The sequence below is a fragment of the Tenebrio molitor genome, chromosome 6 (genome assembly GCF_963966145.1).
Source record: "Tenebrio molitor chromosome 6, icTenMoli1.1, whole genome shotgun sequence".
In the NCBI taxonomy this organism is placed as follows: Eukaryota; Metazoa; Arthropoda; class Insecta; order Coleoptera; family Tenebrionidae; genus Tenebrio; species Tenebrio molitor.
The window spans coordinates 6,108,485-6,123,160 of NC_091051.1; the positions used below are offsets into that span (position 1 = coordinate 6,108,485).

Here is a 14,676-nt window from a genome sequence, read left to right on the forward strand (position 1 = left end):
TGTCTCACAATATTCAATCTTCCATAAGAATGATTAAAACACCGTATTTGATACTTTCTGAAAATGTAAACAAATTTCGACATTTGGCCTTCCTCGTGGCGTCACACGCTGTCTGGCGAGTTCTAGATGGCAATGGCTATATCAAATCTGGACAAACCAGAATCACCAGACCAGTTATAAAATAATATTAAAAAATGAAAAAGTTATTTAGTAGTTATGCGTCGGTTTCTGTTCAGTTCACAATGACGTTGAAAAATCAGAAAAACAACACAAAGTAAGTCATAACTGTATAAAATGTAGACCTTATTTTATTTTTCATCTTGCAGACCTACCGAAAAACTATTCAAAATAAGAAATTCACTATTGACCGATGCATTTAAGAACGACAATAACCGCACTGCCTATAACTTCTTTGTTTTATTGTTTATTTGCATTTACGTAAATCAAGCAGTTCGCGATTATTTAAACCACGGAGAGTAAGTAAGCAACTTAACAAACAATTTCATCGAGTTTTGGACATGTTTTAGAGTGCTCGCCGATTTGAAATTGTTTAAAAAAAGTTTGAATAACGTACAAGCGGCGTTGCTAATATGGGCCGGCTACTTTTCCATGACGTGCCTGGTTTATTTATTTTTCAAAATTTGGGCTGAAACTCGAAGTTACCTAAGGCGTAAGTAGGTGAGATTTGCACAAATGAAATATTATTTGTACAATTTCAGCACAACACACGTCACTCTGGGATTTGTTTTGGCTGTCCACGACAGTAATCTATTACATTTTCAGTTTCCTGCTGATCACATATCTGATAACAGCATTTCAGTTAGCGTTTCTGTCCACTATTCTTGTTATATGTCAACAAATTGTATCGTTCATGAAGGTTCACTCGTTTATCAGAAACAACAGTCTAAAAGTGATCGGACACAAGATTCACAGTGACGATAAACTAACTCTGCCTAAATTTTCCAGTTACTTTTATTTCCTTTGCGTACCCACCTTTCTCTACAGAGACGCTTATCCCCGTACAGAAAAAATCAACTGGAAGCAAGTTTGTTATCACCTTCTTGAGGGCAGTGCAGTTATGTTCGTTATGATTTTCGTGACGAGAACTTTAATTATTCCGACGGTTCAGGATTTTGGAAGAGTGGAATATACTGTGGGAAAAATATTTTTGGATTTTATTCAAAATACTATTGGTGGTTGTGTATATCTGTTTGGGGGTTTCATTTTCTTTCATCATAATATTCCAAATTTAGTGGCGGAATTGACAACATTTGGAGACAGATTCTTTTATGATGATTGGTGGACTTGCACAGATTATTATGGATGGTTTCAAAAGTGGAATACATCGGTGAAAGATTGGTTAAACTGCTACATTTTTAAAGACTGTAGGGATTATATTTTTATAGGAAATCTGGTAATGGCAAAATTTACCGTTTTTGTATTTTCCGGAGTCTTACATGAATGGATAATGAGTTCCCTCTTCCGTACATTTGTTCCTATTTGTTTTCTGAAATTGATCTTTGTTGCTTTTCCAGTGTGTCTTCTAAGTCTTCCGAAAACTGCAGTTTTGAACGTAATGTTTTTGTTCTCAGTTTCATTTGGGGTGAGCGTTTTTTGCACAACATATAGTAGTGAATATTTTGCTAACATTAATGCCCCACTTGAGAATTACACATTTACTAATTACTTAATTCCAAGATTTTTTTCATTTATCGCTTCTAAATAAAAATAACTTATATTTAAGTTCTTTTGTTCTTTTTGTAACACTAACAAAAACCAACGTGGAGCCTTGAGGTATAAATACAATTAAAAGGGAGTTGTTAAAAAGTATGTGTATAAAAATTTATGAAGCGAATATAAACGATCTGTAAATAGAAAACGAAAAACTAATACAGTGCGATTAAATATCACTGTAATATTTAGGAAAAATTTGATGTCATTGAAATCATGAAAACATCACCAGTTTTTCAAACAATTAAAGTCAAGGTAAAGTGCAAAATTTAGCTATGATTATTAAATTGGGCTGTCACTTCCACAAAAGAGGTTGACATGGGTTATTTATGGTACCCTTTTAGAACTTAAGAATTACTAGGAAACTTCTCAACAGATGTTTGTTGGTTGTTTACCAACAATGAGGTATTTATTTATGACACAGTAGTTGTCATTTTTCGCTGTTAATGTTAAAATTGGAATAATTCAAATAGCTATTAAGACAACAAGTGTTTTACAGACGATTTAAAAATCGAGGTCGTAATTTAAATCAGAGCGACCGCACGGAGCGAGGATTTAATAGAGCGAGATTTTGAAACCATAAAACACGTGTTGTTTTAAAGTTGTTTTTTTTGTTCGACACTGTCAGAATTTGAGAATTTTCTCCTATGTGAACGGATTTTGGTAATGTGACAACTTGTCAAAACGAAACGTCAAGTTAATTTTCAAGATTTTAAGCGATTTGGAGCCTTTAAGGCGGTCGTCGAACATAAAAACGTTGTATTCAACTCGTTCTTGTGTAAATTGGACTTTTTTTTGCACTCGTGGCCCTTTAAAACGCTCGTTTCACTCGCGTTTTAATCTGGCCTACTCATACCAAAAAAAGCCCAATTTACACACGAACTCGTTAAATAAATCACTATTATAACACTAAACATCTTATCAGAAATTTTAATAAATCCAGAAATGATTCCAAAATGTCATAAATTATTCGAGGCGCGTCACAATACACGAAATGCGAGGGTTACCGTGGGGACCATAGAAATAATATCAACAAATTTTGAAAAAAAAATTCTTTTTGCTCAAAATTGATTGCACACATTAGAAGCCTTATATCAAAGGAATGTAATTTTTACTCATTTTTTAACAAGGTTTATCGTGGAGACGGTAAAACTTGAATCACGCTCTATTGTATGAAATACGAATTATTATTATTAATTATAAAGAGCGATCGAATTAATTTGTAATTGAATTATCCATGAATCCGAAATCGTATGTCGTTACTTGAACTCCACGCTCCAATTAACACCGCTTGAAACACAGGTTATATCTCGACATATCGATGCTAAAAGACATACGGATTCAAATGCATGGATGCCTCGATTACAAATTAATTTGATCGATTGATACATACCTCAGGGTGATTCTGAAATAAGTTTGGAAAAAAAAGTGGAGTATTCTTGACACAAAATAATTCTGCGTAAATGACTTTTGGAGGTGAAATTAAAAGGATAGAAATTATCCTATATCCTTGTATTTTCGACGCCTATGAATAGGGAAAATTTGTTCACTTCATTAGAAACCATTGTTACAAGTCCTAGGTGCAAGCGCATACTGCTTTGTAAATGTTTCTATGGAAATGATCGAGAGGGGTAATGTCATTGGGAAATATTAAATTGTGACTGACGGACACCTTTTACCTTTGATTATTGTTGCTAAACTATTCAGATAATCACCTTTAACTCAGCAGCGTACCGCAATTTTTACCAAATTTTCAATCACATTTTTTTGTCTATGACTTCATCATCACCAATTACCGTTTTTTTTTTAACTTATTTCAGAATCACCCTGTATATAGATTTTTTTAAATGTCTCTACGAGCGACTAGTGCGACTACACATTTCAGTAAAACTCTACTGTCTGGATGAAACTAGACCATCCGCTTTTACTTGAAGGTTATTTAATATACGCCATCAGAAAAACCAGAATTACCAGTCATCACAAAAAAAACCGTAAAAATTAAATTAATTATTATTAGTTATGTAAAGTCTGTTTTTTTCTTATAATCAATTGTCGAAGTGTTGTCAGGTTGGCAGAAAATTCGAAACAGTGAATTTTATAAATCATGTTTGGAACATTGATTTTTGAAATTGTCACCGATTGTCACATTTGACAATTTAAATTTAAAACACGTGTCTCAAACTCATAAACATATGCAACATAACCTCAATAATGATCTAGGGGAAATCTAGGGTGAAACTTAGAAAGAACTGGACCGAATGTTAGTGATTTTTTAATATACAGTTTGGTCTTTTACTGTATTTTGGCATTGACAATTGATTATAAAAAAAACGGACTTTAGGTACAGTTGCGGCTGTTGAAAACTCAGACACTTTGACAACGCCAAACTTTTGGCTTTGTAAATGGTATTGAAAGTGACGTTTCTCGCAATGGCTCTTATACTCACACCGTCCCTCAGTCAAACAAATTTTTGCAAATCAGATAATTGCGGCATTTCAAAAGTTACGCTGTATTCTGATCTAATATGTCAAAAACTGACACTGACTTTATAATCCTTGATGAAAATCCTGTTTACAAATTTCGGAATTTATACAGAGTATTTAAATCTTTCCTGTCTGAGATTTCAACGGCCGCGACTGTACTATACGTGCTGAGGTTGCGACTACGGAAAAAAAAATAGGAAGAAAGTTATTGTAAAATTTATGGAAACAAAAATTAAATTAATTCATTTCCAAACTGCAAATGTGCTGTTTGAAATTAAAAGATAGGTAAAATAAATTATAATGTCTAGAACTAAGATTTACCTAAGTAAAGTTTCATATTAAAGGGCAAAACTTGTAAAATGTCTATTCAAATAGTGAAAATGTAAAATGAAAATAAACACATTACTAAATTAATTTACAAATGAATCTCGTAGGAGGAGGGTGGGAGTGGTAAAGAAATAATTTTGGAAATGTGCGTTAAAAAGTACTGGATTTTATTTGGGGCTAGTTAATTACAATTACAATATTACTTTACTGATGTGGAATAACATTAATTACATGTGCTCTAATTGTTAAGTAATTATGTTCATTACCTACGGCCATGAGTAATGACTCATTACTCCACGCAAAATGCATTGCAAATTATTCCACAGATATTGAAGGTGCTATGATACAGTATAATATTTACATGTATCCATCGATGTTTTAATAAAAAGAAATAATAAATGAATTTTTATAGTAAAAATCAATTGGCGGATTCTTATTACCTATAATTAATTTTATTATTGTGTTTACCTAACAAGATTACAGACGACAAAATAAAACAACTTGCACTTGACATGACATGTTTGAAGGACATTAAGGTGATTTTAGTAAACAATCCTTTGTTTGTTGAACCTGTTTACAAGAAACACCCATAAATTGAAGAGTTTAGGCAAATTAGGTATACTACCCAGCAAGATCTATGCATATTTCGTATTTTTATATTTTACTTGAATGTTCATAAAATACCTTGAGAGTGTTTGTTAGGTAAATATTACTGAGATCAAAAAAAAAAATTTAGTTGGCTGTGACCAAAAATTTCAGTTGGCAATTGGTGAGATTTCAATTAACAGATGACAGTCTTCAAAGTTAGGTTAGTAATTTTGAGAACGTTGAAATCTTGATTTTCATTGAGGGGTGCATTATGTGTGACCTGTCGGTTGTAAAAGAATCATGATGAGCTCCAATCGAATTTACGAACTAGAGTAAATGTTCGAAATGTCTGCCTTCAGCTTCCAAACATAATGCTACTCTCTTCGCTTCATGTTTGATGAACTTTTCATTTGCACACCCGTTATCTAGCAGTAAGTTCCATCTCCACGAGCCTTCGTTATTTTTGTTCATCTACCCTATGAACAAAACAAGATGAAACACTTCTATTCGTACATTGCTCACGGGACTTGATCTTGATAAACCAGAATCCCCTGTCAGTAATTGTTTTGTAAATTGTTTAAAATTTAATCAACATTCAGTTATGTGTCTGTTCTTGTACAGCAAACAATGTCTTCCAAAAGCCTGGAAAACAATCAGGAGTAAGTTAAGTATAACAGTATAACACGTAAAAATAATTTGTGTAAATTCTTCCAGACCGATCGAAAAATTATTCGTAGTGAGACATTCACTGTTGACCGATGCATTCAAAGACAATAATAACCGCACCGTTTACAATTCGTTCCTAATGTTGTTCATATGCGTTTACACAAATCAAACGGTTCGTGATTATTTGGAACAAGGAGAGTGAGTGATTTAATAAAAGGGTTTCGTTCTATTATTGGGTGTTACTTTTTAGGGTGGTTCCTGAATTGAAATTGCTTATAAAAAGTTTTGGTAAAATACATGTCATGCTAGTACTAGTGATTGCAGATATTGCTGCTACTTGCATGGTATATTTATTCTTCAAAAATTGGGCTGTAATCAGACATTGTTTGAGTCGTGAGTAAGAGTGATTTGCACGAGTGGAATAATACTTGTCAAATTTCAGGGAACCTTTCAACACTGTGGGATTTGTTTTGGGTGTCCATACTAGGGATTTATTACATTTGCAGCTTCGTACTAGTCAGTTATATCGCAATTGTATTTGAATTACCATTTGCTTCTAGTCTTTATGCTTTGGGTCTGCATGTTTTTTTCTTCATGAAAATCCATTCGTTCATCAGAAACAACAGTCCAAAAGTTCTCAGTGACGACAAATTAAATATTCCTAAATTTTTCAATTACTGTTATTTTCTTTGTTTACCTACCTTTCTCTACAGGGACACATACCCCCGTACGGAAAAAATCAACTGGAGATATGTTTGTTTCCACCTTATTCAAATTTTTACAGAACATTTTTTTTCGCTTTCATTTCGCGTAAATTTGTTATTCCCTCCGTTCATGATTTTGGGAGAGCAGAATACACTGTGGGATAAATACTCTTGCGCATTTTTCAAAATACTGTTGCTGGTTTCTTATGTTACTTTTTATTTTTCATTTTAGTTTTGCATAGTGGGCCAAATCTACTGGCCGAACTCACAACGTTTGGAGACAGATTCTTTTATGGGGATTGGTGGACTGGCACAGATTATTCGAAATTGTTTTACAAGTGGAACATCCCGGTGAAAGATTGGTTATTCTTCTACATTGTTAAAGATTGCAGGGAGTACCTTTTTAAAGGAAATTTTATGGCAGCGAAACTTACCGCATTTTTATTTTCCGCAATCATACACGAGTGGCTTTTCAGTTTCATGTTCGGAGTGTTTGCTCCCATTTGCTTCCTGACAATGATCTTTGTTGCGATTCCACTGATTTTCATTACCCTTCCTAAAACTGCATTTTTCAACGTTCTATTTTGGTTGTCGTTATCGTTTGGAGCAAGCATTATTTTGGCAACATATAGCATTGAATATTTTGCTAACATTAATTCTCCAGTAGAAAATTCCACAATTGGAGATAAATTTATTCCAAGATTTCTTTCATGTATCACTATTAGATAAAAATTAATAACGTACATTTATTTTCTGTGTTTTCACATTTAGTCCAAAGCATAAAAGTGATGTTCAACTAATGTAAGAGAGATCGCTATTCTGCTTTCTTGAATTCGATTCGTAATGAAAATTTCTGCAAAAGACAATTTTCGAATTTGATTTAGATCAAACAGTAACCCCCAATTTCATAATCAGCCTAAAGTTACTTTAACATTAAAGTTACCGTTTACCATAGAAAGATATTGTTGCAACAATCCATTAAAGTTACGTTAAGATAAAGTCGACTTTAAGTTTATTATGAAACTGGCCCTAAGAGAAATATCTCCATATAAATGCCTGGCGCCTCCACCATTTTTGAGACTGGTTTATTTATTTTTCAAAATTTGGGCTGAAACTCGAAGTTACCTAAGGCGTAAGTAGGTGAGATTTACACAAATGAAATATTATTTGTACAATTTCAGCACAACACAAGTCACTCTGGGATTTGTTTTGGCTGTCCATAACAGCAATGTATTACATTTTCAGTTTCCTGCTGATCACATATCTAATAACAGCATTTCAGTTAGTGTTTCTGTCCGCTGTTCTTGTTGTATGTCAACAAATTGTATTGTTCATGAACAACAACAGTCCAAAAGTGATCGGACACAAGATTCACAGTGACGATAAACTAACTCTGCCTAAATTTTCCAGTTACTTTTATTTCCTTTGCGCACCCACTTTTCTCTTCAGAGACGCTTATCCCCGTACAGAAAAAATCAACTGGAAGCAAGTTTGTTATCATCTTCTTGAGGGCAGTGCAGTTATGTTCGTTATGATTTTCGTGACGAGAACGTTAATTATTCCATCGGTTCAGGATTTTGGAAGAGTGGAATATACTGTGGGACAAATATTTTTGGGTTTTATTCAAAATACTATTGGTGGGTGTGTATATCTGTTTGGGAGTTTCATTTTCTTTCATCATAATATTCCAAATTTAGTGGCGGAATTGACAACATTTGGAGACAGATTATTTTATGAAGATTGGTGGACTTGCACAGATTATTATGGATGGTTTCAAAAGTGGAATACATGGGTGAAAGATTGGTTACACTGCTACATTTTTAAAGATTGTAGGGATTATATTTTTATAGGAAATTCGGTAATGGCAAAATTTGCCGTTTTTGTATTTTCCGGAGTCTTACATGAATGGATAATGAGTTCCCTCTTATGTATATTTGTTCCTATTTGTTTTCTGAAATTGATCTTTGTTGCTTTTCCAGTGTGTTTTCTAAGTCTGCAGTTTTGAACGTAATTTTTTTGTTCTCATTTTCATTTGGGGTGAGCATTTTTTGCACAACATATAGTATTGAATATTTTGTTAACATTAACGCCCCACTTAAGAATTACACATTTATCGATTACTTAATTCCAAGATTTTTTTCATTTGTCGCTTCTAAATAAAAATAATAAAAATTCTTTTGTTCTTTTTGTAACATTAACAAAAAACAACGTGGAGCCTACAATAAAAATGGAGTTGTTAAAAAGTATGTTTTTTGTTCGACACTGTCAGAATTTGAGAATTTTCTCCTGTGTGAACGGATTTTGATGAATTTGACAACTTGTCAAAACGAAACGTCAAGCTAATTTTAAAGATTTTCAGCCATTTGGAGCCTTTGGGGGGGCTCGTCGAACAAAAAAACGTTGTATTCAACTCGTTCTTGTGTAATTTGAGCTTTTTTGGCACTAGTGGACCTTTAAAACTCTCGTTTCACTCGAGTTTTAAACTGGCCCACTCATGCCAAAAAAGCCCAAATTACACACGAACTCGTTAAATAAATAACTATTATTAAAGTTTATGAAGAGAACATAAATGATCGGTAAAAAGAAAACGAAAAAAGAATGCAGTACGATTTTTAACATTTACCGAGTTAAATTTTACTGTATCTATTTTACCTGTTTGGTGTGTGACTACCTTAAATATCACTGTAATTATTCATGATAGTCATTGTCACTTGCTTTTTTATTATTGTTACAAAACACGCCACGCATATCTGATATGTCAAGTAACAATCATTTTTAATTTCAGCTTCAGTCTTATTGTAATTTAATGTAACGTGCGATCAATTAAAAAAAAAATCGAGTTACCTGGATTGTGCTATTCTGATGCTTTGATTGGTTCAAACCACCATTTTCGCCTACTCTAATTTTTTTTTATTTGATCGCACGGTAGTTGTAGTTACTTTTCCAATATCTTAGTTACATTTGACTCGCTGTATGTGTATCGAAATTTTCAATATTTCACATAGGTCCCAGCAGAGTGAAGTTTACGATGCGCATTTTTGATTAATCGAAATTCATTAATTTTTTTTTTAAACTATCAATATTTGCGAAATTTTCAATTCACTGTTGGAAGCGCTGTACTTTTTAGTATAAATATACAGAAAATCAAAATTATAGCTTCCATAGTTGAATTAACACAACGTTAAATGTTACGAGAAACGTTGTTTTTCGGAGTACACCTCAACTACGTAGTTATAAAAGCCGTTTTTTCAAAGTTGGTTCCTATTAAAAAAAGTTGTAGTCATACTTTTTTTCACTAATTTGCAGATTGATTAAAGAGGGCCTAGCCCGAGTTAATCAAGCAAATAAGTGAAAAAAAGAGACTTTCATAACGTGTTGTACACGCTATTTTTTTGCATATCGATGTAAATTGAGAAATTTGGGCTAAAAGGATTTACGAAAAATAAAAAAAAAATAAAATAGTATGCTTTGACAATCATCTCCAAGGAGATGGAAAAAAATGATGCAAAAAAGTACTATGTTCTTTCACTACGATTTTTCGTGTAAAAAAGTGCTACATACTTTCACTACGATTTTGCGTGTAAAAAAGTGTCACTTTCATTACGATATGCAAAAAAAGTCTTTAAATTGCGATATTTTGGTTAAAACTCGAAATTACCTAATGTGTAAGTGTAACAGAAATAAGTACATTAAATTTAACTGGTAATAAAACTCATCAAGTCTAACAACTTTTCTAAATATTTTGCTTTCGTAAGCTTTCTCGTTGTTTAAAATTTTCCAAAAATTTCGCTACCCGCCACTGGAGACCAGAGGTGACTATAAATGTGACCACCATTTCTAAGCATTTTTACGAAATCAAAATTATTAGAACCTGTGCTTAGAAGGTTTACTTACACAAACGATTCGTTAATTTATGGGGGGGAAAATGCTAAACAAAATTGCCGATTTGGAAAAAATGGTACATAGAAAAATCATTGTTCATCATGACGAGTTCTGTTACTGGTTAAAATTAATGTACTTATTTCAGTTACACCCTGTATAATACATATGTATTACATAACAGACCAGCAGACAGGTATTTCATTAAATAAAACCACTGCAGCCATCTTCCGTTTGTTTAATGAACTGGATTAAATCTTGACAAACCAGAATTCCCAGTTATAATAAAAGAAAAATTAAAAGTTGAATAACATATTTAGTAGTTATGCGTAGGTTACTGTTCAGCTCACAATGATGTCGAAAAATAATAAAAACAACACAAAGTAAGTCATAAAATCAGAACTAGATCAAATGCAGACTCCTTTTATTCTTGCAGACCGACCGAAAAACTATTCAAAATAAGAAATTCACTATTGACCGATGCATTCAAAATCGACAATAATCGCACTGCCTATAACTTGTTTGTGTTATTGTTTCTTTGTATTTATCTAAATCAAGCAGTTCGCGATTATTTAAACCACGGAGAGTAAGTAATTTAATAAACAATTTTTCAGGCTACCTGTAACGTAAGTGCACCCAATGTACATGTATACAATGACTGTAAATGGCCTATAACATTCGTGTGCGAGTAACCCTTGACGACGGAACGTAATAGTGTCACTTACATTCCTAGTGGAGAAATAAGTAAAAATCAGTGACATTTGTCACACGATTTGTCAAAAACCGAAATGTTGAATCGAATTTTAAAAAAAGCCTGGAATTAACGATACTGTGAAGTATTTGGTAATTGCTAGGGCGGAAGAAGGAATCAGACACACAGAAAGAATAAAATTTCAAACAGACTTACTGTCGCGAGCAAAAAAAACTGGCGTTAAAATCATACTTTGACACAATGGAAAATGCTCTATTGTAAAATGGTCGTAAATATCATAACCTACCATCATGTTGTATGACGTTAATTGTTATTTTTTTCTAATTTTTTGACACCTTGTTGACATGGGCATAATCAAATTTTGAAATGACATTGACGACCAGAATTTTTTGCTCGCGACAGTAGAACTGTCATTAGCGGAAAAACATTGTCCTACTTTTTTCTGTCCACGGCTGTACAGTTGCGGAATTAAAATTTCGGGCAGTATTGTCAATGTCATGATAAAAACTCTAAAACAACCTTTACGTTAATAACCTCATTTTTTACTCTTGTCATGTTTTTGTCTTTTTCGCATTTAAAAATTGTCATTTGTGGCATAATAACGGGTAGGCAACATATCGAAGCTATGATTTAATTACATTGAGTGCAATTAACTGAAAACTCAAAATTCAAAATTGATTGGGTGCCTGACACAGAAAAGTTTACTTTTTGAATGTCAGTCATGATGACAGTGGAAGGTGCTTTACAGAGCTTTTGTTCAAGTGATAGAAAAATACTGCCCGAAATTTTAATTCCGCAACTGTACGTCAAAAGTATACTCATACCTTTCTTGGGATTTCGATGGCAATAAATCCAAACACACAATATTTACAGCTTCATCTGTTTCCATTTTTAAAGATTTGAAACGAGAAAAACTTCTTGGAGGTCAGTCGCACAAGTTTTGTTTTTTTCACGTAATGTTTAGGTACTATATTTGCATAGAAACTCTCGTAAGTACTTAAAAATTAAACGTCGATACGTCCCTAACTTGTGTGTTCATTTAAAATCGGACAATCATGTGAAATGAAGCTAAATCGGTGTCGGTAGCGGGAAAAATGTAATAAGCGACGCGGAATGTAAGGACTAAACTATTCTCAGGAGAATACAAGCCTCGGTTTTCACCTCGGCCAGTACAATTCTCCTTCGAATGTTCTGGCGTCCTTACATTCCTTATAGCTTAAATAACTATTATTGAGTGATGGAAATGTTACGTTTTAGAGTGCTCGCCGATTTGAAATTGTTTAAAAAAAGTTTGGATAACGTACAAGCGGCGTTGCTAACATGGGTCGCCTACTTTTGCATGACGTGCCTGGTTTATTTATTTTTCAAAATTTGGGCTGAAACTCGAAGTTACCTAAGGCGTAAGTAGGTGAGATTTACATAAATGAAATATTATTTGTACAATTTCAGCACAACACACGTCACTCTGGGATTTGTTTTGGCTGTCCACAACAGTCATCTATTACATTTTCAGTTTCGTCCTGGTTACATATCTAATAACAGCATTTCAGTTAGCATTTTTGTCAACTGTTCTTGTTACATATCAACAAACTGTATCGTTCTTGAAAGTACACTCGTTCATTAGAAACAACAGCCCAAAAGTGATCGGACACAAGATTCACAGTGAAGATAAACTAACTCTACCTAAATTTTCCAGTTACTTTTATTTCCTTTGCGCACCCACCTTTCTCTACAGAGACGCTTATCCCCGTACAGAAAAAATCAACTGGAAGCAAGCTTATTATCACCTTCTTGAGGCCATTGCAGCCATGTTCGTTATGACTTTCGTGGCGAGAACGTTAATTATTCCGTCGGTTCAGGATTTTGGTAAAGTGGAATACACCGTGGGAAAAATATTTTTGCATATTATCCAAAATACTATTGGTGGTTGTGTATATCTGTTTGGGGGTTTCATTTTCTTTCTTCATAGTACTCCAAATTTAGTGGCGGAACTGACAACATTTGGAGACAGATTCTTTTATGATGATTGGTGGACTTGCACAGATTATTATGGATACTTTCAAAAGTGGAACACATGGGTGAAAGATTGGTTATATTGCTACATTTTTAAAGACTGTAGGGATTATATTTTCATAGGAAATTCGGTAGTGGCAAAATTTGCCGTTTTTGTATTTTCCGGAGCCTTACATGAATGGATAGCAAGTTGTCTCTTTGGTATATTTGTTCCTATTTGTTTTCTGAAAATGATCTTTGTTGCTTTTCCAGTGTGTCTTCTAAGTCTTCCTAAAACTGCAGTTTTGAACGTAATGTTTTTGTTCTCAATTTCACTTGGGATGAGCATTTTGTGCACAATATATAGTATTGAATATTTTGCTAAAATTAACGCCCCACTTGAAAATTACACATTTACCGATTACTTAATCCCAAGGTTTCTTTCATGTATAGCTTCGAAATAAAAATGAAAAAAACTCATGTTTTGTTTTTTTTTTGTTCTTATTTTAATTTAGGATCAGACAAAATATACAGGGTATTTCCCAAGTGATAATGAGCCCGACGGAATTGAAAATGCAACCCATAATACATTTTCGAAAAAAGCCGGATATTTTAATTTTATTAGCCAGCTTTTTCGAAAATGTAGTGTGGGTTGCATTTTCAATTCCATCGGACTCATTATTACTCGTCAAATACTCTGTAGTATATAAGTATTGTACCTATGTGTACGTAAATTGCATCCTAGAACCTCTTTTTGTAACACTGACAAAAACCAAGGTGGAGCCTTTAAGCATTATCTTGTCAGTAAATGGAGAAAATACAATAAAAAAAGGAGTTGTCAAAAAGTATGTTTATAAATTAATGTTTGTGAAGACCAATGATCGTTAAATAGAAAACAAAAAATATTATCATATTAATTCATTCGTTGTATTTTCTTCTTGTGTTTCTCATTTTAACATTTTTGTTATTAGCTTTTTTATAATTGTTACAAAACATTAATATCGCGCGTTCAAATGAAATCCTGGGCTGAGTAGGCGTTGGAAAAATTAAACCGTCTAGAACAGTGTAAAGTTTGAATTTCCCGCCGTTTGACATGAATGACATTTGTTTATGTTTGATCGCAACATAATTAAACATGTTTGTTTTCAGCTAAGGGTGCCCTTAGATATTTGCTTCGAGAATAGAAATCGTTAAGTTATTCTATTTTTGATGTAAAACATTGCATAGAAAGAAAAAAAATAAAAACATTTTGGCTCTAAATTTTAGGTTAGCTGTCAACATGCTCCAATTAATCTACGCTTTAAAAAAGCACAACAATTGACGGTTTCCAACGCCTTCCCAGCCCAGGATTTCATTTGAACACTCGATATAACGCCACACATATCTGTTATGTCAAGTAAAAAATGTTTTAACGTCATCTGCAATCTTATTCAATAACAAAAACCTTGAGTCGGAGGATAATGTTATTGAACAAAGTACCTGGGAAACACAAAAACCTCGATGACGTATGCGGTGCACACGAGTTCCCCATCAGCATAATATTTTATACCTGGGCTTCCACATAGGCCCTTTAATCCTGCACACGAATTCCCGT

General features: G+C 33.3%; 4 protein-coding genes across 6 annotated transcripts in view; 3 read left to right on the forward strand and 1 right to left on the reverse strand.

The window, feature by feature from the left end:
- LOC138132939 (synaptotagmin-12-like) overlaps positions 1-12,071 on the reverse strand; it is a 31,203-nt gene extending 19,132 nt beyond the window's left edge. The window contains exon 1 of the mRNA XM_069050675.1: positions 11,915-12,071. The gene's annotated coding sequence lies outside the window, so the exon portion shown is untranslated. The remainder of the gene's footprint in view (positions 1-11,914) is intronic.
- LOC138132940 (sterol O-acyltransferase 1-like) lies at positions 104-1,743 on the forward strand. 2 transcript variants are annotated; one of them, XM_069050677.1, is made up of 5 exons: positions 104-274; positions 327-476; positions 528-670; positions 720-763; positions 821-1,743. In XM_069050677.1, the coding sequence occupies exons 1-5, from the start codon at positions 195-197 to the stop codon at positions 1,724-1,726; spliced, it is 1,323 nt and encodes a 440-aa protein (XP_068906778.1). In that variant the 5' UTR covers positions 104-194; the 3' UTR covers positions 1,727-1,743. The 2 variants fall into 2 exon arrangements, with proteins under 2 accessions (XP_068906778.1, XP_068906777.1); XM_069050676.1 differs by having other exon boundaries at positions 110-274; positions 720-1,743.
- On the forward strand, positions 1,892-7,890 carry LOC138132943 (sterol O-acyltransferase 1-like). The gene is given in 6 exon segments (XM_069050680.1): positions 1,892-5,788; positions 5,844-5,993; positions 6,046-6,188; positions 6,238-6,659; positions 6,662-7,631; positions 7,681-7,890. Coding segments are annotated over 5 exon segments (1,314 nt in total). The 5' UTR covers positions 1,892-5,756; the 3' UTR covers positions 7,229-7,631; positions 7,681-7,890.
- LOC138132942 (sterol O-acyltransferase 1-like) lies at positions 10,485-13,562 on the forward strand. 2 transcript variants are annotated; one of them, XM_069050679.1, is made up of 5 exons: positions 10,485-10,761; positions 10,815-10,964; positions 12,348-12,490; positions 12,540-13,304; positions 13,356-13,562. In XM_069050679.1, the coding sequence occupies exons 1-5, from the start codon at positions 10,730-10,732 to the stop codon at positions 13,544-13,546; spliced, it is 1,281 nt and encodes a 426-aa protein (XP_068906780.1). In that variant the 5' UTR covers positions 10,485-10,729; the 3' UTR covers positions 13,547-13,562. The 2 variants fall into 2 exon arrangements, with proteins under 2 accessions (XP_068906780.1, XP_068906779.1); XM_069050678.1 differs by having other exon boundaries at positions 10,537-10,761; positions 12,540-13,562.
- The last annotated feature ends 1,114 nt before the right edge of the window (positions 13,563-14,676 follow it).

Excerpts from the sequence above, each read along its gene's own strand:
- LOC138132942 (XM_069050678.1), top strand. The coding sequence starts at position 10,730 with ATGATGTCGAAAAATAATAAAAACAACACAAA. Across the intron at positions 10,965-12,347 it reads GATTATTTAAACCACGGAGA|AGTGCTCGCCGATTTGAAAT; the intron begins GTAAGTAATTTA and ends GTTACGTTTTAG. Across the intron at positions 12,491-12,539 it reads AACTCGAAGTTACCTAAGGC|CACAACACACGTCACTCTGG; the intron begins GTAAGTAGGTGA and ends GTACAATTTCAG.
- LOC138132940 (XM_069050676.1), top strand. The coding sequence starts at position 195 with ATGAAAAAGTTATTTAGTAGTTATGCGTCGGTTTCTGTTCAGTTCACA. Across the intron at positions 275-326 it reads AATCAGAAAAACAACACAAA|ACCTACCGAAAAACTATTCA; the intron begins GTAAGTCATAAC and ends TTCATCTTGCAG. Across the intron at positions 477-527 it reads GATTATTTAAACCACGGAGA|AGTGCTCGCCGATTTGAAAT; the intron begins GTAAGTAAGCAA and ends GACATGTTTTAG.